General features: G+C 39.9%; 2 protein-coding genes across 2 annotated transcripts; both read left to right on the top strand.

Annotated features, from left to right (window-relative positions):
- Positions 1–823: 823 nt before the first annotated feature.
- Positions 824–2,591, top strand: LOC115624184 (stomatin-like protein 3). Its single transcript, XM_030518780.1, has 5 exons — positions 824–1,110; positions 1,166–1,316; positions 1,373–1,735; positions 1,790–1,955; positions 2,019–2,591. Exons 1-5 carry the CDS (start codon positions 861–863, stop codon positions 2,502–2,504), a joined length of 1,416 nt encoding a protein of 471 aa, XP_030374640.1. The 5' UTR covers positions 824–860; the 3' UTR covers positions 2,505–2,591.
- Positions 2,592–3,838: 1,247 nt separating this feature from the next.
- On the top strand, positions 3,839–4,936 carry LOC115624259. Its single transcript, XM_030518882.1, has one exon. The coding sequence runs from the start codon at positions 3,870–3,872 to the stop codon at positions 4,485–4,487; it is 618 nt and encodes a 205-aa protein (XP_030374742.1). The 5' UTR covers positions 3,839–3,869; the 3' UTR covers positions 4,488–4,936.
- Positions 4,937–17,731: the final 12,795 nt, after the last annotated feature.

Here is a 17,731-nt window from a genome sequence, read left to right as displayed (position 1 = left end):
GCGCTGGCTTGTAACTTTGAAATTGGAGGCTTTCGTGGCTCGGAACGCGAGCGCATCATAATTTTTCCACGTCAGACTCTGACACGCCATGCTGATGATGGTGGGGGTATAACATTTCTTCTTCTTTCTTGATTGCTGGCTGGCTGGCTGGCTGGCTGGCTGGCTGGCTTGCTTGCTTTCGGTTTCACATTTCCTAGGTTTTTGCCCCCGAAAATGTGTCAAGAACTGGGTTGCTTATGAGCTAAAAACTAGTTGCTTGGCTGTGCGGGTGGAGCTCTGCGGCTAACCATGTAAGTATATGTATAATATATCTATGTATGTATGTATGTTTCTGCACTTGTGTAATGAGCACTATATACTTATGTATGTCTATCTGCCTGCCTGTCTGTCTGTCTGTCCGTCTACACTTGTTTTCTGTTGCCGCAGTGCTTTGCGAACGGCTGTCTCATGAAGCGGAAAAGGAAAATTTATGAGAACTCGCACGCTTGTGCATTTCCCAGCTCTGTGGTTTGGAAAAACAAGCGAATATTACTCAATGTTTGTTCACTTTTCGCAGCACTGTATGGTGTGGAATAGTATTCATGAAATGTGTACGAATCTATGGTAATTACTGCATTTTCCCAAGTACATTTGGGCGTAATGGCCTATTCAAATAAAAGACCACTCTTCTTCCTTGGAATGAAAGCCTTTTAGTCATCAAAGAGAGAGTAAATAGTCGGACTTGAAACCATAAGAAAGCAGCTAAATGCAGATGAAGCCACAAAGGACCACTTCTTTTGGTATATCTAGAAACCTTTTACTTTGTGGAAACTGTGAAAAAAAATTAGTTTCGGAATTGAATTTTAAATTAAAGTGCTGTAATGCTCGATGAACGTTCTATAGGAAAGAACTGGGAGGGGTTTGGACACAAAAAGCATAAGCAGGGTGACGACGCGGAAGACCCAACAAAAAGCCCAAAGGAAGAACAGCCAAGAGAAGAAAAGCGAAGGGAAGATAAGCGAAGGGAAGAAAAGCGAAAGGAAGAAAAGCGAAAAGAGGAAAAGCGAAAGGAAGAGAAGCAAAAAGGCAGACGCACTTCTAAAAAATCAAAGAAACCTCTCCAACAAACCAGTGAGTGTTATCTTCAATTACAAAAATTGTATTGAGCTCGCAATTCTTTCGATAGCTGAGAAATACGAGAACCGTGGATTGGAAAAATTCTTTACAATCCTGTCGATGGTGCTCGCTGTGATTACGTTTCCAGTCTCAGTTTTCATCTGCTTGGTGGTTTTGAAGGAGTTCCAACGTGCCGTTGTTCTGAGGCTGGGACGCCTCAGGTAAAAGCTACTCGAAGCGCAGCAGGTTGGTCCTAAGCTTGAATTTCTGCACACAGAGCGGGAGCACGGGGACCGGGCCTCACCTGGATACTGCCATGCATCGACAGATACGCCGTTGTGGATCTCCGCACAAGGGTGGAGGAGGTGCCCACCCAAGATGTGATCACCAGGGACTCGGTGACGATACGAGTAGATGCTGTATTATTCTATTCTGTATACAATCCCATAGCCTCCCTGCTGCAAGTGGACGATGTCGACGTAGCGACTCTGCTTCTCGCGCAAACTACGCTGCGCAATGCTGTGGGTGCTCAATCGTTCCTGAAACTGGTGGAGTTCCGAGAAAAGCTGTCCAAACAAATCACGGAGGCTGTTAATGAAGCCACACAGCACTGGGGCGTTAAGGTGGAGCGCATTGAAATGTAAATCGAATTACTTTATTTCATTTTCTTGCCATCGCTTATTTGAATCCACAGCAAGGACATCAGCTTGCCAGAGGAAATGCAGCGCGCCTTGGCCAGCGAGGCGGAGGCCTATCGGGAAGCTCGTGCCAAAGTAATCTCTGCGCAGGGTGAACTCAATGCCTCGGCAGCTCTGAAGGATGCCTCCGATGTCATGGCCACCAACATAATCACACTGCAGGTAAACTGCGATGTTCTACACTATATCTGTAGCTAAAGCTGACTTAAAAATTCTCCCGCTTAGCTAAGACAACTGCAGATCTTAACTTCGATTGCCACGGAGCGCAACTGCAGAATTATTTATCCGTTTCCCATGGATCTAATGACAGGCTTTGAGGGAAGCTATGCCAAGGGCAACGCGGATGACAGTGGTGGCAGTAATAAAAAGTCGACTTCAACAGAAATCGGCGACAACTCCCTATTAATGTTTTCAAATAAAAACGAAGAGGAATTACCCAAGACGGTACTCGATGGCAAGGAAATAGGTTTTTTCAATGCAGAAGAGGTTGTATCGGATGCACCGAAAGTTATAAAGAAGCGCAGACTCAACGAACTGGTAACACCTATCTTTTCCCTCATTCCTGATCGGGAAGATGCCCGACCTTCGGAGAAGAAAAAGGCAGAGCAGAAGAAAAAGAAATTTGTACAAGAGAGTGTAGAGCCTTCGCGACCGCCACAGCCACCCGAACCAGAACCCGATTTTAAGCCGGGCGACTTTTTTTACTTTTAGTCCAAATTCTGGTCAATTATGATTTAATGTTTTTACTACAGAATTGTGTTTATTGCAAATAAAATGAATAATATACATTAAAATGAAGCACCGTCGTTAAGCTTGAAGTCACGCTGTTTAACAAACGCAAACGGGAAGTGTTCGAGATTCGAGCGACACTGAAAAAACGAAGCGTGAAATGAGCAACAGACACGGACGAATAGCCAGGACATCGCGAGCTCGATGCCAGGATTCAAAAACACACGGGCCACCCACACACAGCGCCTGCTTCCTGAAAGAATATATTTGACGTCCTTGGGCGTCTTTGTAGCAAACAAAAACTGTTGTGCGCTAACAATCAACTGTAAGGCTTTAAGTATCAACTTTCTTTTCCAAAATACACAAATCTGTATTTCTTTTTTGGTGATTAGAAGGTTCTTTAAGAAGCAATGACAGAACAGAGAGCTGGAAATCAGTAATACTTTGAAACAGTTTCTGAATCAATTCAACAATCATCATTTTGAAGTTCAATAATTTCTCATCTTCTAGAAGAAAGCAATGAATACGATTTGTAAAACAAAACCGAAAGGCGTTGAGTGCAAGCAGTTGATTCGCCAAATATGCACCCAATGCTTTGAATGGGCGTCTAAGGCTCAACTAGATACCAGAGAAGTATTCCCCACTGGCCTAATGACGAGCAACGATTGCCAAAGCCTTAACAAAGAATTAACAGTAGATGCCAGTTACAGGCAACGATTATTGGAACTCATTACGCCCGCCACACTGGGCTTCACTGTAGTTGGACTGATAATTGGCTTGGCTGTCCTGGCAAGATTTTGCTGGATGCGGCAGCCAAACGCCAAGCCAGACTTAGATAGGGGGAAAAGGAGTGAAGAAAAGCAGAAGGAGAAGGAACAGGAGCAGGCGCTGGATATTTTGGAGCGGCAGAAATGGGAACCACTTCGGCTCTCTCAAGGAAATTCCCTAAGCTCTGGATTAACTAGCGAGGAACTCACCACCGGGGATGAAATGGCAACATCAGAGCACAAAGCCACCACAAACTCGAAGAGCACAACCACATCATTGGAGGCATCGACAACTTCAAGCTTAACGAGCGAACGAAAAACAGACACCCAAGAAACTTCAGAGTCAGATTCTATCGACTCAACACCCAGCGATGGACAAGGAAAGGCCACAGCGAACCCCGAAGTCGCCAGCTCCTCCTCGACTCAAGAAGGGCAGCAGCGAGGAGGGCCTTTCGATTGGCTGAGCCTCCTAAGAGGCAAACGCAGTGAACCTTTTGATTTGTAGTCGACCCTGTTCCTCAAATCAAAACAGTCGACTGTTGCCATCTGTCTGTCGAAAAATAAACACATATTTTGTAAAATGAATCCAGTCTGCAAATTGAACATTGACAGCTCGGAGTGCCAGCACTGGATGGGGGAGGTGTGCGCCCATTGCAGCAAGCTGCTGGCCAATGAGGATGTGGAGCTGTGGGACGCCTGGTGGCCGAACGAGTTCCCACCCTACAACCCCGTACCACACTTCATGTCCGCCTTCGAGTGTCACAAGCTGAAGCGGGAGGTGGCCCGCCAGGTGGACCAGCAGGTGTTCGAGGCGAGCGATGCCTACAAACGGCAGCAATTCTTCTGGCAGGTCGGCATGGTGCTCATCATAGTGTTGCTGATTATTGTCATCATTGGCTGCATCGGACGAATTCTGAAGCACCTTTTGCGAGGCAGCAGACAGGAGACCAACAGCCTCCTGTGCAGCGATGGACCGGACGATATTGAGTCCAGGAGCTTCCTCCTCCCCTACAGAGACAGGCGCATGGGTGAGGCAGAGTCCCGCATACGTGGCATGTGCAAGAATCAAAAGACACAGAGAAGCCCTTCTCGGCCGCATCGATCCAAGTTTGCAGTTTCTTTTAGCGGCGACGGCGATTACAAGGGCCCAGAGCCCTATAGGGGGCCAGATATTGTGGTGCCGCGCTTCAGACACTGAACAGCGCCATCGAAGGCGTGGAACAGTCAAGCAATAGCTGCCACGCCCACAGAAATCCACTGACACCGACGTGCGAACTAAACGGCGACCCAAACAAAAGCAAAGCCAAGCCAAGCCGTAGCCAAAAAAAAAACCGACAACAAATTCAAAAGCTGTCGTAGTTGTGCTCAATCGCGGCGAAGATTTATGAAATGTGTGAAGCCCCTCTTTCCCCTCGATTTCCTTTTTGATTCTGCGGACCACAAACAACGGCACAGAGCGCAGCGGCATAAAAACAAATAAATATTGTCCTCCCGCACAGTGGCCCCCACAGATGATTAGCCGAATGTGAATCTGATTCGATTAGAGCTTAGTTCTCTTTTAAGTGATCTGGTATTATCTAAAAATCTTTATTATTTATAACTTTTGTTTATACTTCTCACTCGTTTATTAAAGAAGGCTTTCTAATATACTATATGAGTACAACATTTGGAGAGAGCGTGTGTCTAATTTTCAATTCCAATTTGTTTCAATCTTTCAGAAAAATCAATTTATTTAGCGCTAAGTACTTGGCAGAAAAACTAAGCAAAACTACCTTTCGTTTCTTTGCTTTTACTGTTTATCAAACATATATAACTAAGCGAAATTGCAATGTCCAGATATTATGCGCAATAACATTTTCAACACTAAACCAATATGTCCTTTCTCAGTTTTTTTAAAAATACCTATTAAAATACCTAATAATAATTCAGGAATATTATATGTGTATACATGAATATATATAAAACCAATGTTTGGTCTGGGAGATATTCATTTCACAACCAATAGACTCCTTACTGCCATAGACTCCTTCTACTGGAGGTTAAATCATAACAGTAATGTCTGATAAAAGCCTTATAATAGCTAGTTCCATTACACAAAAATCACAAAATTGAGAAAAATATATAATAATTTTGTTTTAAATATTGATAGAAATATGCAGATTATTTATGAAAGATTTTTTCTTTCAATACAATCATTTAAAAAAAGAAAGGAAAAATGAGAAAAAAGAGTGTTTGTTTATGGATATTAAAAAGAGTGTAATTTTAAGATTTCAAGACTATCTTTATCTCGAAAAATATTTGATATAATCCATACAGATATGATATATTATTTACATATTTATTAAAACATGTTTATATATTTGTGAAATAAATTAAATATGTGTATGTATTAATAGATGTAATATTTTAATTCTAAATCATTCATCACCAAATTCTATTTGCAAATAATTCTATCAACTAGACGTTTAAGTGTTAAACTAAATAATTTATATAGTATACATACTTGTGTATATGTGAATTGGAGTAGAGTTGGAGGCAGCTGTGAGTGACACCGGCTGGCAGGACTGACAAGGACGAAGAGGAGGAGCATGAGAGAGCATCAAAGAGTCGTCAAGTAGCATCATCGTGAGTGACACGTAATTAAATCGATCTACATAGTTGTTAATTATGACGAGTTATTGTTATTGTTGATCAAGTTTCTGTTTTTGTGTTCAATGAACTGTCTTTAATCGTCTTCACACATTTGTTTATAATATTAAACACAACTTGTTAGAACTTAATTTGAATAAACTGATAAAAGTACACATTTTACCTAATCTCGTGTATGCTGTTTAAAGCAGTGCCATATTGGGATTAAGAAGAACTCGAATACAGTTAATCGATTATCATCGTCACTAGCTCATAAGGACTTATAACAATCCGCCATACTGTATTAAGCAACTCGAGCCGTTCAGACATTGTTCTCGCGTATTCTGAATTTTCTGAACTCCGGTTTGGTTATTGGAACTTGGGTCTTATACGGTAGAAATAACAAATAAACGAAAACCAGGTTCAAAGTGGTTTATAATTATCTTAAAAAGCATACATTTGAAAAATATTTGAAGACAATTCATTAGTGTATTGTATACTCTAGCTCTTCAACGTCCAAGAACAAATTTAGTGAAATCGGCGCTGCATACTTTTGCTGTTGAACTGTCAAGCAGATCTAAAATATAGTAATGTCCTCGGATCGTTCAGTTTTTGTTGCATTTCTGTGGTGCTTAACATTTGTGGCCCATTGTGCGCGGGCTTGATAAAAAACGAGTTCTGGGGCCACATATCGTTTGACCCGCGCTCGCATTCCTGCCTTTGCGCCATAGTCGTTGGCATCGTATCAACATTTGCCAGCCGGCCGCCTATAAATATCCCAGTTAATCTGAAATTTTAAAAAATCCATCGGTTTTTTGTTTATTCGCGGCGATGGCTGCCTCTGCTGCCACTGCTGCCGAGTCAAAGTGCACAAAATTTGCAATAAAATAAATTGAATTCAATTGAATTGAATGCAGTTTTGATTGAATGCGCACCCAAATGAAATTCTAGCAAACGATTTTAGCCAAATGCATGACGCATTTCATGCGTTTTTTATTTGCGACACGCCTAAATGATTGCTTAAATTATGATCGCCGATGGAGCAGAGTGGAAAGTCCCGACCCCCTCCCTCCAACTCCCCGCGGAGCGATTCGTCTCAATTTACGATACGCGCGGAATTCGTATATTAGTTGGATGCTGCCACTTAAATCACGAATGCAACTGCGGCGAAATTGAAAAGTTTCACCATCTCCGCATGTTTGTCAGTCCTTTCAAATGTCCTGAATAGTGGCTGTACTATTGCCAGTTTCCGAAATCGGCCACGCCACGCCATATCCCGCGCTGTGTCCTCGACATGACTTTGATTTATTTGTTGGTTTTTAAGCCCAAATGGAATTAAAAGTTCAACGATTGCAGCGCTGGCGCTCATCGAGTGTTGTAGTTGCACTTAAAAATATTGTAATTGACAAATTGATGTTGTTTTTTGTTTTAAATGTCAATAAAACAAAGCACTTTTAATTGAAGGCTTATTAACAAGCGCGCTCTCTGCTCTGACAGTGTGCCATCGTTAATCAGAAATAAGTTAATGTTTAACCGCTTTATTCCTTTTGTGTCATTCCCATTTGGATATTTAATTGAAAGCGTAACATTTGAGCATGAATATTGGCAAATTGAATTATGAATTTCCATCACGATTGGACAGACGTCTCCGAATTAAAACACGCTGATGGAACATGCTTTTCAGCTGAACAGAATATATTTATTATATTCAGCATTAAATCATTTGCCATTTATGGCGATCTGTGCGATGCTGTGGAGGTGTTTTCTTCTCAAGCTTAAATTTGTATATACAAAATGTTTTTTGAAAAAGAAAAAGAATATATAAATCGGTTTAAAGACTCCCTCCCGCATTAGATTTCATCATCAGCTGTTCTTGAATTAGATTTCATTTTCAAATAATTCATGGCTGGCTCGTTTTGGGACTCGAGGTCCGATGCGCATAGTGTTGCATACTTTGTGGCGTTCCAGGACATTCGCTGCCACATCTTCAGCGAACAATGCCAGCATTTATAATCACGTAAGCAGACATCGAGCAGCGACAGTTGGCGGCCTTTGGGCTGTGGACTGTGGACTGGCATATTAGAATTTGATAAATGCGCTGCAGCCAACATGTTGAAAGCGATGGGCGGGAGTGGAGGCATAGGGGCGTGGGGGCGTGGCCGTTGGCATGCCGAGGCGAGTGTGCGAGGCTGAGGTACTTCGGTTCTTCAGTCCTTCTGCTGCTCGCCTGCTGGCTTGTTGTTTCATTGTTTACACGATTTAACTCGTTGATTTTGTGGCTTACACTCATTTAGCTACTGTGGCCCTTGCATTGTTTGCCCGCCCATGCATGTGGGCGTACACTGAGAAACAAAATGGTGTAGAACTGGAATTTCATGCTAAGAGTCAAAACAATTCATTCGCTTTTGAATTCCAACTCGCAGCCATTTGCAAAATTTAGCCCGGGGAAATGTTATGGTTAATTGTTTTATGCTTAGTCTAAATGAATAAATTTAATAAATTTTAAATCGAAAATAAATCAATAATATGATATGCTATGGTCAGAAGACAGGCATGTATTTTGCACATGAAACTATAGTTTTCTACCCGTTGACAAATTTTTTTACGTTGAATATCTGGCATTTGTGTACAAATTATCTGTCTGTCCTTAGTAGTTTGTGAGAGTTGTCTGTTCCGTTGCTATCAACCGCATATTAAATGTGTTATAAAAATTTCAATGCTATGAAAATTCTAATCGAATCTGCTCCAACAGGTAGAGTTATGCGATAAGATTTTTAGTTGATTTATTATTAAGATATAAAAAATTAGTTTATATTATCCATGGATTAAGTTGCTTTAAGCAATGTCGGATGTGTGCTTCATGTTTTATCTATTGATGTGTTTAGGCAAATCAAAGCAAAGCTATATATGCTTAATTGAAAAAATGTTTTCATCCGCCTCATAGCTATCCAAGAAATAAATTAATAATTAATACATAAGTTGAGTTTTAGTTCGATTTCAAGCAGCTTTCCACGTAGAAAGTGAAAGAATCTCCGAAACTAATAATTATTAAAATAAATTCCCAAATTTAAAATCAAGAATCGATTAAGTCGATCTGGAGTCAAATCGTTGCCAGCTCTACCTTCCTCACTTTTCATGAATATCTGCATGCTTGACAAATATAAACTCTACCTATAAATAACCGACCTTTATAGCCTAACAATAACTTTAAATAATATTTACAATAAATATAAATAAAACAAAAAGTAGGCGCATAAAATGTGAGACTCGTTCTTCAATAACTGCGTGCTCTGCAGCTTTTAATCACAATATTTCGAAGGCTTGGTGAGGCAGTTGGGTTTGGCACTCGAAATTATATAAATTGGAATGTCCTTGCAGAGCATTTTGCGGCGTGTATACATATGTGGTTTTGTGTCCTTGGCTCAACGAGCCAGCCACCAATAAAAGTTGCAACTCACACTGGCACTCGATGACCGCTTGCCATGCCTTGCCCGATTGCTTGCAACTCATATGTGGCACGGACCTCGTCTCGTCTGCTCTGCTCTGCTCTGGTGCGGAGCGATGTGCCCTGCATGTTGACGCTGATTTTCATTTTTGTGCTGATTTATTTTTATGTTTCTGCACAATATGCTGCGCCGACGGCAGCAGCTACCGCTACGGCTAAGGCACCAGCTCGAGTTGGAGATGGAGATGGAGCTGGAGCTGAGACCCTTGTGCCCATACCCGTCCCCATACCCGTTCCAATTCCCGTTCCCGCTCATCTTCAAGAACTCAAACAACAAAGTATTGAGAGCACAAAAGCAGTATGGAAAATATTAATAATCTGCCACAGCCGTACGTATCTTCTACTTGAGCTTGGGGGCCTTGGAATTTATTATTGCTCGTCTTTTATTTATGTGCCCGCCATCCGCCATCCGCATCTTCCACATCTTCCACATCTTCCACACAGGCACACATCTCCCTACCCCACTCCCCACTCAGAGCCCCGCTAGGATCTACTTGGGGAACCTGCCCTCTGGAGGTCATCAAAAATTCAGAGGTCAGCTGAAACAGCTTTAAATATAAAAGTTAACATCAACGTTTCACCACTGTCCATGATTACGGCCAACACTAAATTGCTTGCCACATCGCCATAACTCTCTGGCCAGACGCAGACGCCCTCAAAAAGCGCGCTAAATTATTCAGAGTGCATTGTGAGGGAGTGTCTCGCCTAATGTGGCCCCATCATGCAAATCGAGCAGAAGTATTGACAGCGCACATTTCAACGCCTTCAAACCCAAACTACAAGTATAATACACTCATCCACCGCGATTCGCAGCTCCACGGCGGTGTCTGCCATGAATGCCTATATCAGTGGAATTTGAATTTCATGACGTCTTTTGTACTGCGTTGCACGTTCGATTTCGTGTTGCATGCATGCATGTGATGTGATAAGTAATCATTTCTGATATGAGGTTGCTCCAAAGTTTGTGAACTCCATATGCATACAAGGTGTATTAATATCTTAAAGCGGGTAATAGCTGCGCTAATGATGTAATCGATGCGTGCAAATGTTCCGTTGAAATCTGCTGCACCAAAGACAATTCCATTTAAGCCACATTTAATGAACCGCACTCCGACCTAACTAACCTTTCAATATTTATAAAAGCGTTTCTACAGCAATTCAATAGTCACTTAAGCTTCCCAAGCCCTCTCAAATAATTGTGTGGCTTCAAAAATCATAAAACAGTGTAGGAATTATCAGACTTTCTCACAAAAACGCTTCTCAAATGTCATGTGAAAAATAAAATTGTCATTTTAGCTACATTAAAAGGATAGTCCCATATATTAATATTAATGCTTGGAAGTAATGCTGTGAAATAAAAAAATTAAAAAATCTATATAACACTTGGCATGCCCCCACCTGGAGTTCTTTGTATGATCTACAGGCTTGCCACAAACAAAACCACACTCCATGAGACTGAAAAGGAATCGAGAAAGGCAGCGCCTCCCTCTGCTTCGGGGTCACCAAACTTGTCAGCGTAAAGAATCCGCCCACTTTTCACCTATATATACATAAATAATGCCATATCCATTGCTAAAGTGTTAGGCACTTTAGCTCAAAACACAAAGTCCAACTAATTACTCAACAAATTTGACTTGGGGGCATCTCTATTAAAATTGAGGCCACTGGGCCTTTGTAAAATAATAAAACAATTAATAGTTATTTGTAGGCTGTTGTGTCGACCTTAACCCCAATTATGGAGTCAGGGAAACTCGTAACATTTTCGATTATGTGCAAATCAGCTTTCACAGCAAATTAGCCACCCACACATTATAAGTTTGACAGACAAGCAAGGGGCAGGGACAGGGACAGGGGCAGGGAACCGAATCGGGCTTGGGCATCCCAGTTAGGCAGACAGGCACAAAGTTTTCCCGGCGGCACTAAAAAGTCATATGCACATATATACATATGTATATATAGTACTATGGAGAGCATAAAAGTTTTAAAGCGGTGCTACACAGCACAAAGTTGGGCGCAGCCCGGAAAGGGGACGGCACTTTGTGGCGAGGGACGTACAAAAAGTCGCACAGGACGAAAGTTTGCGACCACGTTGGCATGAAAAAGTCAAGAAAATACAAACAAGAGTGCGACAACTTTAAAAGCAAATGTTTCCATTTTTTCTGTCCTCCTTTCTTGATAAGCGCACTAAATATATAATACGTATCCATATCTGTCATTAGGCAGGCATGCATCTGCTTGTACTTGTAATTTCTAATAAGACAAGGGGGAATCCTCGATAATGAGGCATACGTCGCCGTCGGCTTTTGGCATCCCAAGAATGCTCATTAACATTTAAATACTCGGCTTTGCGAAAAATCAAAGGCTTGGCAATTAAGTTTCGGCTTAATTGGTCGAGCGATTAAAGAAAATGGCGGCCATTTTGAAATTTTTCCGCCACTTTAACTTGAATTAGTTGGCTGCCAACGAAAGATTTAAAGCAAGCACCCCATTTCTTTGGACTGTGCGGAAAATAGTCAATATTGGCAGCCAACCAATAAGCCGTCGCACAAGAGCTTATGAATGGGGCACAAGATCTGATTAGAGGTCGCCGGGCCTGCAGGTCAAGTGGCTATGTTTGCCACCATAAGGGGCCCACTTGGAATCCATTTACAGGGACCATTCGGTGCCAGAATTGGCACCTACAGCAGGGTTGAGTTTATGGCAACATCTTAATCCGCAGCCTTCACACCCGACCATTAAATCAGCGACCACACAGTCGCCTCTCAACAAGCCTTGAAACTCGCATTGTTGTGTTCCCACCGGACGCACCCATCCCTTTGCCACGCATTCAATGCCCAACTAACAATTACAAGGCTGCCCTCAAACGTGTCCGGACCTTGCCGAAGTCACCAAACTCTTGCATCCGGCAACATTTCTGCCGTGTCACCAAGAGGCCTAATATTATGAGATTTCCTAGACCACTATTTTATTGCTCGCAATGATGTAACCAGTCCCTGGCCAGCAAGGGAAGGGTACGTCTCGTATAGTAAGCTTTTACTTTCGTCCTCAGATTCCATTCCCACTCTGTTTTCCGTGTCTGATTGCCTTTTTAAAGGCAAACTGTTGCGCTGCTGCTGGCTTTGAGGGTGGAAATGCGCACAAGCAGCCCCTTAGTGTTACAGCTGTGAACAGCACTGTTAACCGGTTCGCAACGACACTGTACCCAGTTTTTTCCGCTGTTACATCGAACTGAAATGCTGTTAGCATTAGCAGTGCAGTGCTGTTAGCATAAGTTGAACATTAGTGCTGTGCTGTTAGCAATAGCAGTGCTGGGCTGTTAACATAAGCGGAATATTTTGCGGCAAATGTTAAAATGTTATATTAACAGTCCTTTTATCAGTTTTTAACTGTGCTCTCAACATAAGCGGAACATTTTGCGGCAAATGCTAAAATGTTATATTAACAGTCCTTTTATCAGTTTTTAACATTAAAATAATTTCTGAGAAACAAATATTTGCCGATTTAACAAAAATATGGGGTTTCAATTGTTAAGTGTTTAATGTTAATGCGGTTTTTTTTTTTTCAAAATATTCCATAAATAAATAAATAAATTTAATAAATCAATTTATTTGTTTTATTTTATTTATTTTATTTTTTATTTAAATTTTCTTACTTCCATTAAAGTAGTAGTTTTTCCTCTAATTTAGCTAAAATTAAACTCTTCTCACCAGCTTTTTAAGCGTTTAAGTTTATTTCCCATGTCATGATTAAATGACAAGTTAATTGGATGTAAAAGTAATTAATTAATTACACATTTTCGATGTTCATTATGCGTGTGTAAAGCAACATAAATGTAGAAATTCATTTCCTTTAAATAATTCAAAATAAATGAAGCATATTTTCCAAATAATATTTTATGTAAAGCACACAATGTCTGAATTTGAAATTACAATTCTTTAGCTGCATTATTAAAATAATGTTGGTCTTAAAATTGAATTGTTGCTGCAATATATTCAATCACTTATACACATATGTATGTACATGCTTCATTGCTTGATATATATTATTTATTTATTGTAATGCCAAGCCTTTCACAGTAATACTTACATGAAATTAAAATTTAATCAAAATGTTGCACAGAGCATTATAAATGCCGTTATGCGAGCTGCAATACATTTGCAGCCAACTATATTCAAACAAGTAAGTGTAAGTATGTACTATGAGTTGGGAAATATATCAGCATGCTAATTATTGCAAATATTTGAATACATTAAAACAAGTCCATAGTTGTGCAACCAATGAATAAATCCCTTGGCATGTAATTGTGAAGTACATGAATAGCTTGAATATGGAGAATATATTCAAATTCAAATTAGGGTTAACCACAATTTTTCTTGTCTTTGACTCCACTCTGACGGCTTTCAGTGCGTCTCGCCTAACGCGCTCCTGAGTTGGGTTAGATAGGCTCTCGAAATTGGTTCTGCCTGACGTCAGCAACTTTGCAGTGAAGATAATTAAAAAGCCCACATACTCAGCTTGCTAAATAATTTAAAGACCAAATGTGGCATTTTTGGTCGAAGAATCCCAAAATGCACTGCCATTTATGGTTAAAGTAATGCCGCATGGGGGAACTACCAAAAAAGAGAGTTTCCATAGATTGTTGTATAAGTACAAGACGGCAATAATAAATGAGGTTTGAGCGCGAAAACGTAATGCAATTTTAATAAAAACTAAGGCCCGTTTGTGTGCCTTGGACTTTATTTTTCAAAGGTGTTTGAAAAAAACTTAGTTGTTCGCATTGCTGGAGAGAAAATATGTAAAATAATTCAGCTTGATTGAATGTTCAACTATTTATGTGCATTTTGATAAGCAAACAAATTTTCATTTTTAAATTTTAAATATTTAATATATCTGGTATAGCAGCACACTTATCTCAAAATCGAAAGAAATGATTTGTATAGTAACAAAAATAGTAATGAGAATAGCTTCTATTTGCTTCGATCAACTAAAGACTAGGAATTACTGACTTGTTCTAGGGCTAAGGTAAACATTACAAATAAGTTCCTCTTTTAACAAAACAAGTTAAAAATTATAATTTCTAAGTAGTTGAGGTGTAAGGCGGAAACAAAGACTATCCTTTGCAAATAACGATAATTATCAATTGCTTCTGCTTTTCATTTAACAGCTTGCAATGCCGAATATTTTATATCATAATGTCTAAGCTGATTAGGTTAGTAATTCTTTAATTCTAGCTTATCTCTTATCCACCCATCAAAAAATAGCCAGTATTTTAAGTAAATTGTCATCAAGACGCTATACGAAAACATCATCTTTCTTTTCAACAGAAATATATTCTTTAAATAAGGAATGTGTTCTTGGCAAGATATGTATTTTTTAAATCAAAGTACAATAATAGTAATAAAAGCTGTATTTTCTTATGATAGTTTATTTAAAAGAAACGGATCACAAAAAGAAGAAATCAATTTCTAAGATCGTGGAAAAACAGGAACTTGTCACAGTTAATTTTTTCTTATTCATAAATAAATATTTCTCATAGACTATGGATAATCGATGATTTCTCAATCATTTAAGCGCCAAGACTGCTTATTTAGGCCACCGTGCATGGAGTCGTTTTGCCCCTTTGGAGGCAAGAAGAACGTGCCGGCGCCAGCCGCTGTCCTCTCAGCGTCCTCGGAGTCTGTTGAGTGTATTGACTTTTCTTTGCTGGAAATTGGGAACGTGACTTGACAAAACGGTGAGGAGCGGCGAATGAAATGCAAATTTGGGCGCATTAACTGCCTCCGGTAGCGACTGGCAGCGAAACTGAAACGCAAACCGAACCGAGACAGAAGCAGTAACAACTTTTTGGCTTAATTTCGTCACAAGCAGCTTTTTTTCATTAGCGGCATGGCCGGCAGCATGGCTCGGCTGGCCGCATAAAGGGATGCCACCGTGCTCGTTAGGCCAACGCGGCGTATGAGCAATCGATTAAAAATTATGTGGACCAACAGCAGAAACAACAGAAACAACAACAGCGAAATCATCATCGAGTTTACAACTGCAGCAGAGCAATCAACTTAAAGCGTTTAGCCTTTGGCGGTCGAGTTGGTCGGAGAGGGGGGAGGGAGAGGGGGGAAGGAGGGGAGTACAAGTCGCTGTTGATGCCAATGCGGCTGATGGCAAAATTAACAACGCAGCACATTTTTGTAGCTGCAGAAGAGAAGCAAACCGATTGCAACAAAACCAGACCGATCCGAGCTGAATGGAGCAGCCCAGAAAGGACGTCGAATAACTCGTGTGCTCAACTCATCACCGGAGTCTGGCAGGCAGTGGCAACCGCACTTCATATCCTTGCACGCACACGCACACACACATTTATACTCTCTTCAATCTATATGCACAATATGCAGTTGATTATTAAGTGTGCGAGTGTTTTCTTTTAATGCGTTCGCTGCATTTTCTTTGGCGTTATCCTTGCGTGAGCCGCAGCCGCACTCTATAAGGACTGCCATTACTTTGGGTCGTTCGGTTGCTGTTGTTGTTGTTATTGCTGTTATTGTTGTTGTTGTTGTTGGGCGTTGGTTTATGCCCGCCTTAAATGTCTGCAGTTAACAGTTTGTGTGCGCTGGCAAATTTCTTTATTGCTCTTTTATTTATCAGTTGTTGCCGCTTTCAGCAGCATTCTCTGTTTCCATTTATCGGCGAACAACAATTTCTGAAAAGCCGACATATGTGGGGCTTGCCACAATTTTCCAAGCGCCATTCACCGTTCGCCGCGCTCGCTGCTTGCCATATTTAATTCGTAACTAGTTTTTGTTTTAATTTATGGATATCCAAGTATCTCCCTCTCTCTCTCTCTCTCTCGCTATGTGTGTGTTTCTCTGTGTGTGTGTGGGGCTGTAAGTATATTGCCGCCACTATATTTCTTCTGTTTGGTGGCGCACACCCGATAAGTCAATTCTACTCAAAGTTTTCTAGCAAACTAAATTATACTTAGAAGCAGTGTCAGTCGAAAAATCTTTAAAAAATCATAAATATCTACTGATATGCGAATATCGATTACTATACGTGAATTATAATCTTTCGATTCCATCTTTAGTTTTTTCGTTGGAAATTTAATACAATAGAAATAGACAAAAGAAATTGAGTAGATTTTTCATGAAATGATTCATAATAGTCTTTATAATTTATAAATTTATACAAAAATCTCGAATAAATTTGTCTATGAATGGAGACTAAATAATCTGCATTCATTATTTTACAAGTATGCATGAAGCTTACTTTATTCAATAATAATTTAGCATTTTGTAATATTTTTTCAATACAAACTTCTGCTTTTTTCAATGGAATTTAGTAGAATTTTATTGCTGTTCAAGTAAAATAAGGAATTTCAATTTATTCAGTGTAATAAATTCACAAGTTAAGATCGAAAATAATAATTTTGAAAGCTATTGAATGTTGGATAGCTGCCCACACAAAGCGAAAATAAATCACTAGTTTGGAAACTATGTAGCTTTATATAAAAAATATTGTTGGCATATAAATTTGAGGAATGCGGATCAATATCAGTTAAGGGGGACGCTGTCTCGAAACACATTAGAGGGAGAGGAAGAAGAAAGACGCTCTCTTTAAAACGAGCAACATTTCAGAACAATTTTTTCACTTAAATAAACTTCATCTGCTGTCACTTATATCGGAAATATATAGATATCAGATCAGCATTATAAAACATTTAAATATTTCCAATATTTTCACTAATTTCCTTCGCTCTTCTTCTCCAAAGTTGTCTTAATATTTCAGCTCATATCTCAAGGCGCCAAACTATTTGAAAACTGAAGAAGGACTTTATAGCAGCTGGAGCTTTTTGTGCCATAAATATGGCAGTGGTGTTGGGCCAGAACGAAAGCTTTGTTATTTGGTAAGACAAAAAGCTTGTTGGTCTGTGTCATTGCCAGAGCTTTTTTAGACCATATTCCAAATGCTTAACGGTGTGAGAAAGAAAGCGCTGAAATTTCAAATATTTATACTTAAGGGGGAAACTTTATACCCAAAAAAACCAGCAATTGTTCTGTTAGCTTGTTTAACCCAATTGACTTATTTTTAACACTTTTTTCAATTAATCAATAAACATAACTTTTGCTCTAAAGCTGCCAGCTGCAACAAACTTTAATATTCATGTTCAAAATTGTTGTGCACTTTATTATTTTGCTTTTTATTTAATTAACACTTTTTTCAATTAAACATAACTTCTGCTCTAAAACTGCCATCTACAACAAACTTTAATATTCATGTTCAAAATTGTTGTGCACTTTATTATTTTGCTTTTTATT

Source organism: Scaptodrosophila lebanonensis, unplaced genomic scaffold, assembly GCF_003285725.1.
Source record: "Scaptodrosophila lebanonensis strain 11010-0011.00,11010-0021.00 unplaced genomic scaffold, SlebRS2 tig00000053-arrow-pilon, whole genome shotgun sequence".
NCBI classification, from domain to species: Eukaryota; Metazoa; Arthropoda; class Insecta; order Diptera; family Drosophilidae; genus Scaptodrosophila; species Scaptodrosophila lebanonensis.
The sequence above is the reverse complement of the archived record's forward strand: the minus strand, read 5'-3'. Positions and strand labels throughout refer to the sequence as shown.

What these genes read in the sequence shown, in the direction of transcription:
- LOC115624184 (XM_030518780.1), top strand. Translation starts at nt 861, where the DNA reads ATGCTCGATGAACGTTCTATAGGAAAGAACTGGGAGGGGTTTGGACAC. An exon ending in GAAACCTCTCCAACAAACCA is followed by an intron (nt 1,111 to 1,165) that starts GTGAGTGTTATC and finishes TTCTTTCGATAG; the next exon opens with CTGAGAAATACGAGAACCGT. An exon ending in CTGAGGCTGGGACGCCTCAG is followed by an intron (nt 1,317 to 1,372) that starts GTAAAAGCTACT and finishes TTCTGCACACAG; the next exon opens with AGCGGGAGCACGGGGACCGG.
- LOC115624259 (XM_030518882.1), top strand. Translation starts at nt 3,870, where the DNA reads ATGAATCCAGTCTGCAAATTGAACATTGACAGCTCGGAGTGCCAGCAC.